General features: G+C 47.2%; 1 protein-coding gene across 1 annotated transcript in view; it reads right to left on the reverse strand.

Annotated features, from left to right (window-relative positions):
• RNF126 (ring finger protein 126) overlaps positions 1-14,147 on the reverse strand; it is a 213,661-nt gene extending 199,514 nt beyond the window's left edge. The window contains exon 1 of the mRNA XM_082261204.1: positions 14,005-14,147. Within this exon, the coding sequence (XP_082117330.1) occupies positions 14,005-14,079 (75 nt within the window). The 5' untranslated portion in view covers positions 14,080-14,147. The remainder of the gene's footprint in view (positions 1-14,004) is intronic.
• Between the last annotated feature and the right edge of the window lie 1,014 nt (positions 14,148-15,161).

Here is a 15,161-nt window from a genome sequence, read left to right on the forward strand (position 1 = left end):
AGAAGAAGAAGAAGAAGAAGAAGAAGAAGAAGAAGAAGAAGAAGAAGAAGAGGAAGAAGAAGAAGAGGAAGAAGAAGAAGAAGAAGAAGAGGAAGAAGAAGAAGAAGAGGAAGAAGAAGAAGAAGAAGAAGAGGAAGAAGAAGAAGAAGAAGAGGAAGAAGAAGAAGAAGAGGAAGAAGAAGAAGAAGAGGAAGAAGAAGAAGAAGAGGAAGAAGAAGAAGAGGAAGAAGAAGAAGAGGAAGAAGAACTTTGGCATCCCCACAAGGCTTCAGTTGTTTGACATCATCCGGCTACACAACACGGCCACCAACCGGAGACCAGCATGCTAATAGGATCTTTTCTGCACCCTCTGCAAGGGGACCCTCCCCTAAAGGAAAGACACGTTTAGGGTAGACTCTGCTGTGCAATCTGCACCGGGACCTCAATGCCAACAGCAGGACAAGCACTTAGGAGTCTCCTACACTGGGACCCCTCCAGACTACCAGGGCGGGACACACACTTCCCCGGACCCTTACAGATTGGGGAGAGCGGGGGAACCCCAGGAATCTCTGCTGAATTCTCTGCCCTGGGACCCCCACCAGACTAGGTCCAGACAGGGGGGGATGGGAGTGGGAGAAGCCCAGCTCAGTGAGGGATTTAAAAGAATGGGAGGAGGGAACCTGCAGGCAGGTCCGACCGTCCCTGGAGGTTACCTGCATCCACCCCAAAGAAAAACTACCAAAAGGGGAAAGGGAGGGACTGTACTTACCCTTCCATGGTACAGGTAACGCTCCAGACAGAACTCCTTGTCACCGAAGTAGGGGAGCTGTCGAACAAGAGACCGCTGTGACTCAGACCCCAAGCCCGTGAGAGGTTTAACTCGTGGGCCAGCCTCGGTCTGTGAGGTTATGTCGCGGCCGACCTAGCGCGTAGCTGCAGTCCGCACGCGCTCGCTGGCTGGGCGACCACTGGATCTAGATTATCCAGCCCGTCGCCCAGCCTGGCAGTGAATTATAGATGATCTGAGAGGAAAAAAAAAAAAAAAAGAACACAGATGTAAGGAAGGAGAAAATGGCTAGGATCAGAGATCCCAGCTGGGACCTCAGGTCCTTACTCCTGACTAGACAGATTAAAACCGGTTACCTAGAGCAGGGGGGGGGGGGTTATATACCAGCTGAGGACGGCCCATGGGCATAGCCAGGTGTTTTTGTTCTGCCTAGTTCTACTCCTGGAGGAGGAAATATAACCTACTAGTTATGATTTTTGGAGCGCTGTGTCCGCCGATGAACGAAAGAAAAATTACATTTTTGTTCTAAGGGGATGCTCAAAATTTGACTTGCACACTTCTGGGAAAAACGGTGAGCCAAAAATCACATTTGCAATCCCCCCCCCCCCCCCAGTACAGTATTTTAATAGCATCCAGATTTACCCACCTCAATACTGGCCACTTTAACCCCCTTCCTTCCCAGGACAATTTTCAGCTTTCAGTGCTCTCGCACTTTGAATGACAAATACTCAGTCATGCTACACTGTACCCAAATTAAAGTCGTATCATTTTGCTCACACAAATAGAGCTTTCTTTTGGTGGTATGTATTCACCACTGGGTTTATTTTTTGCGATAAGCAGAAAAAAAAAAAAAAATTTTGAATAATATTTTTAACTTTCGGTTTCAAAAGAAATCCAATAAAATCAAATTTAGGCCAGAATGTATTCTGCTACATGTCTTTGGTAAAAAAAAAAAATCCTGATAAGTGTATAATAGGTTTGTGTGAAAGTTATGTAAGAGTCTACAAGCTAGGCTACGCATCATTGAAAATTGATTAATCCTGATGTGCCCATCTCACTCCTTGAGGCCCTAAAACGTCAGGACAGTACAAATACCTCCAAATGACCCCCTTTTGTAAATATGGCAGTCCAAGGTATTTAGTAAGAGGCATAATTGGATTTTTGTACTTCCTGTAAAATCCATTTCTCTGAGTCCACCAATGGACGTAGCCTACTGCTGCTTTAAATCTTAGACGGTTGGGTAATCGCTCCTCCCACCAGGAGTGACCAGGCAGAGCCAAAGGCTTTGACACGCTAGGGGGCGTACCCCTAGGCTATTACCCTCGGCCTCACGGCTGCATTGGCAGTTTAGCTGCAAGCAGTGGAAAAAAAAAAAAAAAAAACCCTCAGAAAAACAGAGGGGTGGGCGCTACGTTCGTCGGCGGACTCAGAGAAATGGATTTTACGGAAGTACAAAAATCCATTTTTCTCTATCGTCCACCGACAGACGTAGCTGCTGCTTTAAATCTTAGACGGTTGGGACGTCCAAAAGCAGTAGCCACAGAGGGGTGGGAAACGGACAAACTCAAAAGGAATGCAAATTCCCACGGCTAACATAGCTAACATAGTAACATGGAGGCCAACAAAAAACAATTGCCCAACAAATTAAATGTAACAAAACCAGAAAAAGGAGGATCAAGAAACCACTCCTTCACATGGCGGCCTGCAAAACCTTGCGGCCAAAAGGACGCATCCGCGGATGCCAGCACAGCCACTCTATAAAACTTGGTGAATGTGTGCACTGACGACCCGTGTAGAGTGAACAGTAACAGGGAAAGGCAGAACCTTGCCCCACACGAACACGCCTGCACCACCATCCGTCTGATCCATCCGGAAATGGACGACGTAGACGCAGCTGAAGCCTTCCGGGGTCCATCCGTATTCACAAAAAGAGTCCAACGTACGAAAAGACTCAGTGACCTCAAGATACACCCGTATCGCCCGAACCACAGCCAAAGAATGCAAGGTTTCGGACAGAGTGAAGGGAGCACTAAGTCCTCATTTAAATGAAAGTCAGAAACTACCTTAGGTAGGAACGACGGATTAGGTCATAACACCATCTTATCCCCATGTATCACCAGACACGGGGAACGGCAAGACAACGCCACCATTTCAGACACCCTCCGAGCAGAGGCGAGTCACCAAATTGGCAACCTTCTGCAACAAGTCAAGTAGCAAAATGCGCCTAATGTACTCAAAAGGAGGATGCAGAAGAACCGACAGAACCAAATTAAGATCCCAAGGAGGCATCAGGAACCTCCAGGGGGGAGCCAAATGGCGAAGCTCCTGTAGAAAAGTACAAATCAAAGAATGATCGGCCAACGGATGTTGGAAATACACAGCCAAAGCGGAGATCTGACACCTAAGAGTGCCCAAAGCTAAGCGTAGGTCCACACCAATTTGCAAGAAGGCCAGAAGCATACCAATAACAAATGATCTAGGAAGTAGATGTAAAGAGAACATTAAATTAGAAATACAGTCTAGACATTGTTAATGTGGTAAATTACTATTCTAGCTGGAAACGGCTGATTTTTAATGGAATATCTACATAGGTGTACAGAGGCCCATTTCCAGCAACCATCACTCCTGTGTTCTAATGGTACATTGTTTTATCAATTAGAATTTTAACACTATTAGCTAACAAAACTAGGGATCAATCGATTAACGGGGGCCAATAAGCACTTTCCCCGATATATCAGAATCGGCCCCTGAGGTTACCGATATTTCAGGAAAGTGCTTGTACCGGAGCGATGCCTGCAGCTAGAGGCATCCCCCCAGTATCGGCGTCCATAGCCGAAGGTTGGCTGTCTTGTAATGACAACCGATGCGGCTGAGGGCGTCTCCCCCCCTCCCGCCGCGTCTCCCGTCACGTTGGGAGACCCGGGCATCCTACCTGCACGGCCGTCAAAGAGAAGACCCGATCAAAGCCGCATTCGGCTCTCATCGGGTCACCATGTAAAAAACCTGGAAGTGATGTCATGACATCACTTCCGGGTACTCTGCGGCAAATTAAAAAAAATGCGAGCATGGGACGTACTTGGACATTCCAACATGACAATAATCCTAAACACAAGGCCAAGTTGAACTGTCATTGGCTACAGCAGAATAAAGCGAAGGTTCTGGAGTGGCCATCTCAGTCCCCCGGACCTCAATATCCTTGAGACACTCTGGGGAAATAACGTGCAGTTCATGCAAGACAGCCCAAGAATTTACAGGAACTGGAGGCTTTTGCCAGGAAGAATGGGCAGTTTTACCATCTGAGAAGATAAAGAGCCACATCCACAAATACCACAAAAGACTTCAAGTGGTCATTGATGTTAAAAGGGGCAATAAACTGTATTAAGAACTGGGATATGTAAACTTTTGATCAGGGTCATTTGGGTAATTTCTGTTGTCATTATGATTTAAAAAGAGTAAAACAGTTAAAAGGATAATAAATGGCTTCAGCCAAACACTAACCCTGAGTGAAAAAAGTTTTTGTGTTGTTCATATTCTCTGAAAAATTGCTAAGAAATCATAAATTCTACCAGGGTATGTAAACTTATGAGCACAACTGTATACGAGTGAGGTGGATGTGTGTGGTTTTAAGCTATGTAGAATGATGTGTTTTGGGTACCTTCTTGATGTAGTGCAACATTTTCTAATATTTAACAAAAAGATTTTGTGGTTTGACAAATCCCAGTTATAGTATCGATTTACTGATTATCACTCATTGAGAGTCAAATTGGTTTTTAGACTTAGTTTTTGTATATTTAGTGTATACAGAACAGCAGCACGCAAAAAAAGTCTGAATACAAGACCAACCTAAATCTTAAGCAAAAAATAGCACACCATTTTTTGAGATTTACACACTTTAGGTAATTATATATATTCTAACTATTAACTGTGGGAGGGATTTACATAACCTAGAGTTGGGCTTTAAGGTGGTACTGTGGGATGATTTTAGACAGATCATAGAATAATCTCAGATGGGCACCACTGACAGAACCTACTGAAAGATACTCAGGGAAAAAATAGCAAATCTACACTCCTTCCCCAAACATAAGCCATCACCAGAGATGTTTGCATTCCACGTCACACATAAGGCTTCATTCAACTTGAAGGCCATTTCACACCACAAAAATGAACTCCAGCTATGTTCCAGATGAGTTTTTGATTACAGTTCACACCACACACAGTTCTGGTGCATTTTTTTTGTGTTTTGCTGTGTTCCAGTACAGATCTGTGCAGAAAAAAAAATAAAAATGCAGCATGTTCTACTTTTTTTTTTCTGCACCAGGTAAACTGAGGCCATTGGAATACATGGAAAAACATGCATTTTTCATGCAGGAGAGAGAGAAAAAAAAAAAAACTCACTGGACTGCATCAGGTGTGAACTAGCCCTCAAAACACTCCAGTCGTGTAGAAAACAATTGCTATGCCACTGCAGAAATAATGTCTGTGGCTGGCTATGGAGTGACAACTTTCACACTGGGAAGAGAACAACCACCTTCTCCCAGTCAGGAAATTGAATGCTCCTTATCTTCATGTTGTGAAAGCTGTCAGAGCAGAAATAGTGGCTGCAGTGGATTGCTGTATGCATGTTCCCCAGAAGCAGCAACTTTCACATTGTGAAACCCTGAGCGCAGGTTGTCAGCATGGTTTAGAAATAGCAACTGTAGCTGACTTGTGTGCAAGCGCCCACATTTTGCTTTAGTGGTAGGCTGAGCAGAGTGCAACTCACAGAGCGGGCAACAGGAGAAACAGCAGCTAGGGGTCGGTGCAGCCCGGTTTCTGGAGTTTCCTGAAGTGCTGGATCCTAAAAATGAGAAGTTTGGAGTCGTTAAAAAACCAAAACCCACATACTCACCTCCATGCTGTAGCATCAGTCTGACCCCTGCCAGTCAGAGTACTGAGGGATCATATAATTGCTGATCGCTTAGTTCTTTGTCAGCTCTGAGCAGAGAGCCTGGACTGTCAGTCACTGCTCTCTGCTCATCCATCGCTCACTTGAGCATCGGGGGGGGGGAATGGGAACAGCTGGCTTTGGCTCTTAGCTGCACTTTTTCTGCCTCCAGCTGACGACCTCCCTGCAGTCTGCACCCTCTAGGCCCCCTTTTGCAGCGGAGAACAGATGTGATCATCAAAAAAAAAAAAAATGCTTACTCTGGGGAGGAAAGAATTAGATGTTGGATGTCACTCAGCCAGGAAATAAGGGGGGGGGGGGGCACTATCTGACTTTGCTCAGTTTTGTAAGAAGCTCAGTGAAATCAGAGTGAGCAATTTCAGTAGAGGAGAGGAACCTGTGTCGTGTCGAAAAATGCCCTCCGTCGGATAATGCCCGGGTCGGACTGCGCATGCTCCGTAAGTGATGTCACTCCAGCTGATTTTACCGATCAGCTGGGGTTGGCGCATGCGCAGTCCGTCGGGGGCACAATCCGACGAGAGACAGAGCGGGGAAGAATCTAATGTCAGATTCTATCTCGCTCTGTACGATCAGTACACATATGGGACAAATTAAAGGGGCACCCTGAAATACTAAAGGGGCACGCCGACTGCAATAATAAAAGGGCACTCTGGAATACTAAAGGGGCACGCCGACTGCAATAATAAAAGGGCACTCTGGAATACTAAAGGGGCACGCCGACTGCAATAATAAAAAGGGCACTCTGGAATACTAAAGGGGCACGCCGACTGCAATAATAAAAGGGCACTCTGGAATACAAAAGTGGCCCTGGAAATAGTTGACAAGTACATTTTGGGCTAGCGACTCCAAAATGCTTGGTAAAGGGAGCCCTCCCCTAACTCCGTGCAAAATATGGCCCCCCAGACTAATTTGGGGCCCGAGCTATTTACAGGGCCACTTGAGAGTTTGCGGCCTTCGGCCCGTACCATGCAGCGGGGAGTGCTGGATAATGCAGGAATCCCTGGACTCTTAGCTATTCAGCAGTATCTGTATAGCGCTGCTCTGCAGTTCCTGTATTCCATAGTGGTTAGCCAAATCGACCCCTATGCAGGTCCCTGTAACAATTAAGCATTGGTCCTGAAAAAAGCATGTGGCCCCTGCCACGTTTGAGGCCCCTAGCCACCAGGGTTCAGGTACCACTAGGCCCATAATTTAGGTCAGCTTGGTGCTGTATGGCAATCTTCGAGTGGGCACAGTTGCAGGGCCCCAGCTCGGGCACCAAACAAGTCCAGGGGACCATATTTGGCACAGTGGTAGGGGAGATTTTCCTTTACCACTCTGAAAATGTTGAAGTAGCTAGCCTGAAATTTTCTGGTCAACTTTTTCACGGGTCTCTTGGGAGTGTGTGGCCCTGGGGCAGTACCGTGGAGAAGGGACTGCTGGAAACCATATTAATCTCAATATTCTTAGCTATCCAATGTTACCTGCGGAGCAGGGCTCACTGGTACCTATGTTCTACAGTATTTGTGCAAATTTGACGCCCATGCCAGTCCTCGTGAAAATTGGGCATCGTCCACAAAAAAATGTGTGTGACCCTGGGGGTCAGCTAGTATCCCTGTACCAAGCTTGGTGACCATATCCCCCCATGATTTGGGTACCACAGGGCACTAAATTTATGGTACATTGGCCCGCTATGTTAATCCATGACTCTGATGGGGGTGGGAATTTGAGGGGCCACAGCCCAAGCCCTGAAAGAGTCCAGGTTCCCTGAACATGTTTGGGGCCCACGCTGTGGCCCCTCCAAAATTCCCTACTGCGCCATATATTACCATAGGCTAGGCCAAACTAGCCTAAATCTAGGGCCCCACGGTAGCGGAACGATGCTGCCCAGGGGCACCAAACTTGGTATAGGGTTACTAGAGGACCCCCAGGGGCCACAAAATTTTTTTGGGGCCAATGCTTAATTTTCATGAGGACCTTCATGGGGGTGGAATTTGCCCAACCACCGCAGGACATAGGAACTGCAGAGCCAGGCTCTGCAAATATTGTTAAATAGCTAAGAGTCCAGAGATTCCTGCAGTACTCACCAATCCCCACTCCGCATTAGTGCCCGAGGGCCACACACTCCCAAGGGGCCCCCTAAAAAGCTGACCATAAAACTTCAGGCTAGCGACCTCAAAAATGTAGAGGTGGTAAAGGAAGACCTTCCCTACCTCTGGGCCTCTGGACTAATTTGGGGCCCGCTCTGTGGCCCCTCAAATTCCCGATCGCGGCTGCACCATAGATTAACATAATGGGCCAGGCTAGCTTAAATGTAGGGCCCTGTGGTAGCCGAACCACGGTGCTCAGGGGCACCAAATTTGGCACATACATTTGTTTGGGGCCAATGCTTTATTTTCACAGGGACCTGCATTGGGGTAGACTTTAGCTGACCACCGCAGAATAGTCCAATGGTATCCAGCACTCCCTGCTGTGCCGTATGGCCCGGGGGCCACATACTCTCAAGGGGCCCTAGAAAAAGCTGATCAGGAAATTTTGAGCTAACAAACCCCAAAATGTTTGGGGTGGTAAAGGAAGGACCCCCCTACCTCTGTGCCAAATATGGCCCGCGGACTCATTTGGGGTCCTAGCTGTAACCCCTCAAATTTCCAGACTAAGACTCTGCAATAGATTAACATAGCAGACCAAGCTACTATAAATGTAGAGCCCAAACCACGAGGGTTCAGGGCACCATACTTGGCAAACTTATACTAGAGGACCTCCAGTAGCCACACACATTTTTTGGGGGCAACGCCTAATTTTCACAGAGACTGGCATGGTGATTGAGTTTGGCCAAATATTGCAGAACATAGGTAATGCAAAGCCCCGCTTTACGGGTAATATCGGATAGCTAAGACTATGGGGATTAACTACTTGTCAACCAGGGCATAGCCCAATGATGGCTACAGCATGGTCGGCCTATTCTGGGAGGGCGTACAGAGACATCCGAATCGCGCTTCCCACGGATTGTGTTAAAGGGCCAACGACAGGGGCCATTTACCATGTGATCGCTCCATCCAATGACAGAGCGATCATTTGTCAACAGAACGCTGCATGTCTGGTTTAGCTCTCTCCTCGCACGCTGTACACACCGATGGGCACCGCCCCTACCTCATCCATGCCCATCTCTGCCTCATCCATGCCCATCTCTGCCCTATTTATGCCCACCTGTGTCTCATGCCCATCTGTGCCTAAATTATGCCAATGAGTGTCTCCTCATTTGTGCCTCATCAGTGTGTCCCTCATCATGCAGCCTGTTTCCCCCTGTCATTCAGCCCCTGTCCCTGCCGTCATCCACCCTGTGTCCCCGCCGTTAAGCTGAACTGCAGAAATCTACAGCTGAGGTGGGAGACTGTCCATAGGACAACAATCAGTCTTATACTGCACAAATCTGGAAGAGTGGCAAGAAGAAAGCCATTTCTTAAAGATATCCATAAAAAGGGTCGTTTAAAATTTGCCACAAGCCACCTGGGGGAGACACCAAACATGTGGAAGGTGCTCTGGTCAGATGAAACCAAAATCAAACTTTTTGGCAACAATGCAAAACGTTATGTTTGGCGTAAAAGCAACACAGCTCATCACCCTGAACACACCATCCCCACTGTCAAACATGGTAGTGGCAGCATCATGGTTTGGGCCTGCTTTTCTTCAGCAGGGACAGGGAAGATGGTTAAAATTGATGGGAAGATGGATGGAGCCAAATACAGGACCATTCTGGAAGAAAACCTGATGGAGTCTGCAAAAGACCTGAGACTGGGACGGAGATTTGTCTTCCAACAAGACAATGACCCAAAACAAAGCAAAATCTACAATGGAATGGTTCACAAATAAAACATATCCAGGTGTTAGAATGGCCAAGTCAAAGTCCAGACCTGAATCCATTCGAGAATCTGTGGAAAGAAGTAGAACTGAAAACTGCTGTTCACAAACACTCTCCATCCAACCTCACTGAGCTCGAGCTGTTTTGCAAGGAATGGGCAAAAATTTCAGTCTCTCGATGTACAAAACTGATAGAGACATAACCCAAGCAACGTATTAACTTAAGGGGGCTGAATAATTTTGCACGCCAATTTTTAATTGTTAAAAAAGTTTGAAATATCCAATAAGTTTCGTTCCACTTCATGAGCGTGTCTCACTTGTTGATTCTTCACAAAAAATTAGTTTTACATCTTTAGGTTTGAAGCCTTAAATGTGGCAAAAGTTTGCAAAGTTCACGGGGCCGAATACTTTCGCAAGGCACGGTGTATATATACATATACACATATACACATATATACATACATATATATATATATATATATATATATATATATATATATATATATATATATATACACACATACATATACATACATAAACAGTACAGTAAAACTGTAGGAAAGGGCACTGGGGGGCAAACTAATGTGAATTTATTTAATTTTGCAATGTATCAGTGTGTTTGGTGTGTTTTACTTTTGAATTTGCCGCCGGTTCCACCCCCCTACGAGCGCCACGTCACAGGAGACGGAAGCCGGGCTCACAGAGCATCGGGAGGAAGATCCGCCGCCGCAGACCGCCGGGATACATCGCTGGATCCCGGTGACAAGGTAAGTAACCCCTCTACTAGGATCCAGTGATCTTCCTAGCAGTACCCCGAGTGTGGCTCGGGGTACCGCTTTTGGCACTGAAAATTTAACCCCGAGCCACATTTGGGAATACCGCTAGGAAGGTTAATGGCTGTGTGCTGAGTTATTTTGGGGGGGGACAGCAAATTTACACTGTTATACAAACTGTACACTCACTACATTCTAGCAAAGTGTAATTTCTTCAGAGTTGTCAAAAGAAAAGATAAAATATTTACAAAAATGTGAGGGGTGTACTCACTTTTGTGAGATACCGTACACTTGATTCTGCACAGAGCAGCCACCCAGTAGCAGTAAATCTGCTATGGGGTGGTCGTAAAGTGGTTAAAATAATATTCCTAAATTTTGGTCCTGGGACACCATCAATGGCTCTCTAAAATGTACCTCCATGCAATCAAACAAGATCATAGCTGATATAAAGATTTTTTTTTTAAGTTAGAAGTCATTTTAATAGTAGATACATACTGCTGAGAGAGTTTTCCTTTAAAGGGTAACTGCACTTTAATTGGGGGGGGGGGGGGATAGCAAAAAACGAAAAAATAATATAGTTCAGACAATTGCGATACAAGTTCTATTGTAATTCAATGTTATTAAACTGTACCTTTCCTTTTCAATCCGCAGGTCTAACTTTTTGAGAATACAATATGGCTACCTGTAGGTGTTCTGTACACAGAATGTGTACAGATGCCCACCCGCCCCCCCCCCCCCCCAGTGATTGGCTCACCGATTTTCCCAGAAGTCTGCACTAAGATACAAGTCAGATTTCTGGCATTCCCTGTAACAAAAATGTCATTTTTGGTGAGATACTCCCAATAGGAACATGTCTAAAGGGATGCAGGCCCAGCAGCTTTCCTCATTAGAGCCCTGCAGCTAATAATGAAATCCCTCCCATTAGACTCACTCCGCACAGAGGAACACACAGGGATTTCTTCAGAATAACAAAAAGTAGGAATCTGCAACAAAAGTTGTTAAAATCCTTGCAATGTACAGAGATCACCCAGAGGGGAATGCCCCCCCCCCCCCCCAACAAAAGTAGAGTTGTGCTTTAAAGAGGAAGTAAACACAAGGTGTATTTTTTCCCCCTGAAAAGTAAATGCATAAAGTGCCAGAAGAAATCGCATACTAGTGCATTATGTGACACTTCCCTCCAAACTAAGCCCTCGCCGTCCCGGCTGGAGGCCACATCCATTTTCAGCCGTCTTCCTCCCTGGTCTGCAGACTCCGGCTATGCTACTGGCCAGGAGCCACGTAACGTCATTGTCACAGTGCAGGGCTCTGATGAAACGGCACGGGCAACCGTTCCTTCAGAGCGCATGCGCCGTTGACATCATAGGCGCACTATACAGTATATATCTCCTAAACGGGAGTATATATCTCCTAAAAAGTTTAGGAGAGATTTGCTGTACCTATAGGCACAACTTACAGAGAGGGGGGTTTACAACCACTCTAAGGGCTCTTTCACACGGTCCGCCTCCGTAGGCGGATCCATGCTGCTCAGCGGGGGATCGATCCGCAATCCCCGCTGAACCGGCGGATGACAGCTCCGTCTCCGCTTGCAGTGCGGAGAGGGAGGTGTCACAGCCCCCGCTGCTCTCTAAGGGGAATCGGATGAGAGCGGACCGCCTGTCCACTCTCATCTGACCCCAAGGACGGATGGAAAATAGGGTTTCCATCCGTCCGGATTTCACGGACAGGATCGGATGCGGATGGCAGCAGGTGTCAGCCGACATGTCACCGCTAACATCCGCTGCTCCATAGGGCTGAATGGGGCATCCGATCAGATCCGCCTAAAAAACTGACAGGCGGATCTGATCGGACCACCCGTGTGAAAGAGCCCTATGGGTCCTTTCACACAGTCAGTTAAGTTTTTTCATACGCTCAGTGACTTTTTTTTTTTTAAACGGGCATGGATGCACTTTTGGAGGGTCCGTTCCGTATGTCAGTTTTTCAACCATTTGTTTGCAGATGAAAAACTGACATAACGTATGTCTATGGGATTGCGGATGTCACCCGTTTTTGCGTCCTGTCCCTTTTTTTAAACTGAAGAAAATAGGGTTCTCTTCCGTTTCAAAAAACTGAACTAAACGCAAAGCGGATGCCAGCGGATGGTCATCCGCAATCCCATAGACATACATTATGTCCGTTTTTCATCCGCAAACGGTTGGGATGAAAAATGGACATACGGACCGCCCATGTGAAAGGACCCTAAGGCCCCTTTCACACATACGGTCCGTTTTTCATCCATTTGTTGACGGATGAAAACGGACATCAATGCATCTCTATGTAAAACCGGATGATCATCCGTTAACCTCAGTTTTCATCAGCTTCCGTCATTGTCCGTTTTTTTGGAACGGATGAATGCCCTATTTTTCATTCGTCAAAAAAACAGATGTAAATGGACAAACTATACATTTTGACATGACTGAACTCATGAACTGAACAGACCATATGTGTGAAAGGGGCCTAACATCTCAACCTAGGGTTTCCATCTGATCCCTTTAAACCAGGACACACACTAATTACACAGGTTCTGTGGCTGGTAAAGGTAGTAATGAAACTCACTTATGGCACTTTTCCACTGCAAGTACCGGCTCGGCTCTACTTGGCCCGGTTTGCTTTTCCACTGCTGGTACCGCATGGTACAGTTCAGTACGGTTTGCTTTTCCACTAAAGTAGTACTAAAGTTAAGTGGGTGAGATAACGATTCTCTGACCAATCAGTGGCTAGTAGTGACTGCATACAAAGGATTGTGGGATATGGTACCGGGTATGGTACCTCTTGGAACCACAATCGAGGTGGTACTGTTTTAGAGAGCCTTACCGTTCGGTTCAATGCAGTGGAAAAGCGCTGCCGTACCGTACCTACACCATACCATGCGGTACCAGCAGTGGAAAAGCACAAAAGCGAGCCGAACCGTTCGGTTCCATGCAGTGGAAAATCGCCATATGCACCTTATAGGCCTCAGAACCTGTGTAATTAATATGGGTCCTGGATTAAAGGGATGAGGAGGCAACCCTACCTCAACCACATGTAGAGAACAATAAAAACAAATAAAAAATAAATAAGACATACAGAAGTCCTGATTGATTTAAAGACATTATTTCCCCCTCTAATTCTTTAAGCCCACGGCATAGAAGTGTGGATCTCTGGCAGAATTGCCCACACAAGCTCTTTCACTTTCAGTGGGTGGCCCAGCCTCCAGCCCTTCCAATCAGTCTGGTTACAGAAGGTATACCTCATGCAGGCAGATATAACAGCATGCCTGATACTAGTACCAAGCGTCTGCTTTCCCCCCTGTGATATGGGAGCCCTAGAATGTTCTCAGACACCATAGAGAGGACGGTTCCCAATGCAGCTCAGGTGTCCCCAGCAGCAGCAAACATGGCGGCATCCTACTGCCATACATGGTGCCTGAGCAGACAGAACTCATGCAGCGTGCGCTATATGGGGCTGCCCTATACACCTCAGGCTCCGCATGTCAGCGCGGACAGTATAGGCGAGTAAAGCGCGGATTCATCGCCGCCCACCTGCTGCCATTCCACTTAGCAGCCGGTGCAGGAGGAGCAGCAGCAATGGCTATATTCCTCCTCTACATCTATGTACGGCATGGCACACGTTCCCCCCTCTCCCCGCCACCTCCGATATCCTCTCACCGGCAGACGAGGGCTTATCTCCGCAGAACAGTTATGACAGAAGTACCGCCCGGCCTCCGGTAGAGCCTCCGCCATTTTCCGCTGCCTTGGAGATGACGCACAGGAACGTCAGTACGCTGCGACCGGCTGACGGCGAGAGGAAGGGACCAAACGTGCCAAGTATTTGTGTAGTGTGGGGGGTCAGGTTCGGGGCAGGGAGACAGCGGGAGGTGTTGACGGCTGAGTGAGGTGTCTGGGAGGGAAAGGTCAAGTGCTTGGCTTTTGTTTTCCATTGAAGGAGGCTGGGGCTGCTGTATACTAGACCATACTAGATATCCTAGACAAGAGAGGCCGGTTCCTTCTAGCTGCACTAGGGAAATAACGTTCTCTCTCATAGGGTAGGGTAAGGTGACCAGATTTTCAAACTGAAATCCAGGGACATTTTTTTTTTTTTAATTGGCAAACAGCGCAGAACTGCATAATACACAGAGCGCTGGGCACAGGACTGCATAATACACAGAGCGCCGGGCACAGGACTGCATAATACACAGAGCGCCGGGCACAGGACTGCATAATACACAGAGCGCTGGGCACAGGACTGCATAATACACAGAGCGCTGGGCACAGGACTGCATAATACACAGAGCGCCGGGCACAGGACTGCATAATACACAGAGCGCCGGGCACAGGACTGCATAATACACAGAGCGCCGGGCACAGGACTGCATAATACACAGAGCGCCGGGCACAGGACTGCATAATACACAGAGCGCCGGGCACAGGACTGCATAATACACAGAGCGCCGGGCACAGGACTGCATAATACACAGAGCGCCGGGCACAGGACTGCATAATACACAGAGCGCCGGGCACAGGACTGCATAATACACAGAGCGCCGGGCACAGGACTGCATAATACACAGAGTGCTGGGCACAGGACTGCATAATACACAGAGCGCTGGGTACAGGACTGCATAATACACAGAGTGCTGGGCACGGGATTGCAAAATACACAGCGCTGGGTACAGGACTGCATAATACACAGAACGCTGGACACAGGACTACTAAAATACACAAAGCGCTGGGTACAGGACTGCATAATACACAGAGCGCTGGGTACAGGACTGCATAATACACAGCGCTGGGTACAGGACTGCATAATACACAGAACGCTGGAC

This window comes from Pelophylax lessonae, assembly GCF_965119305.1.
Source record: "Pelophylax lessonae genome assembly, chromosome: 1".
NCBI classification, from domain to species: domain Eukaryota; kingdom Metazoa; phylum Chordata; class Amphibia; order Anura; family Ranidae; genus Pelophylax; species Pelophylax lessonae.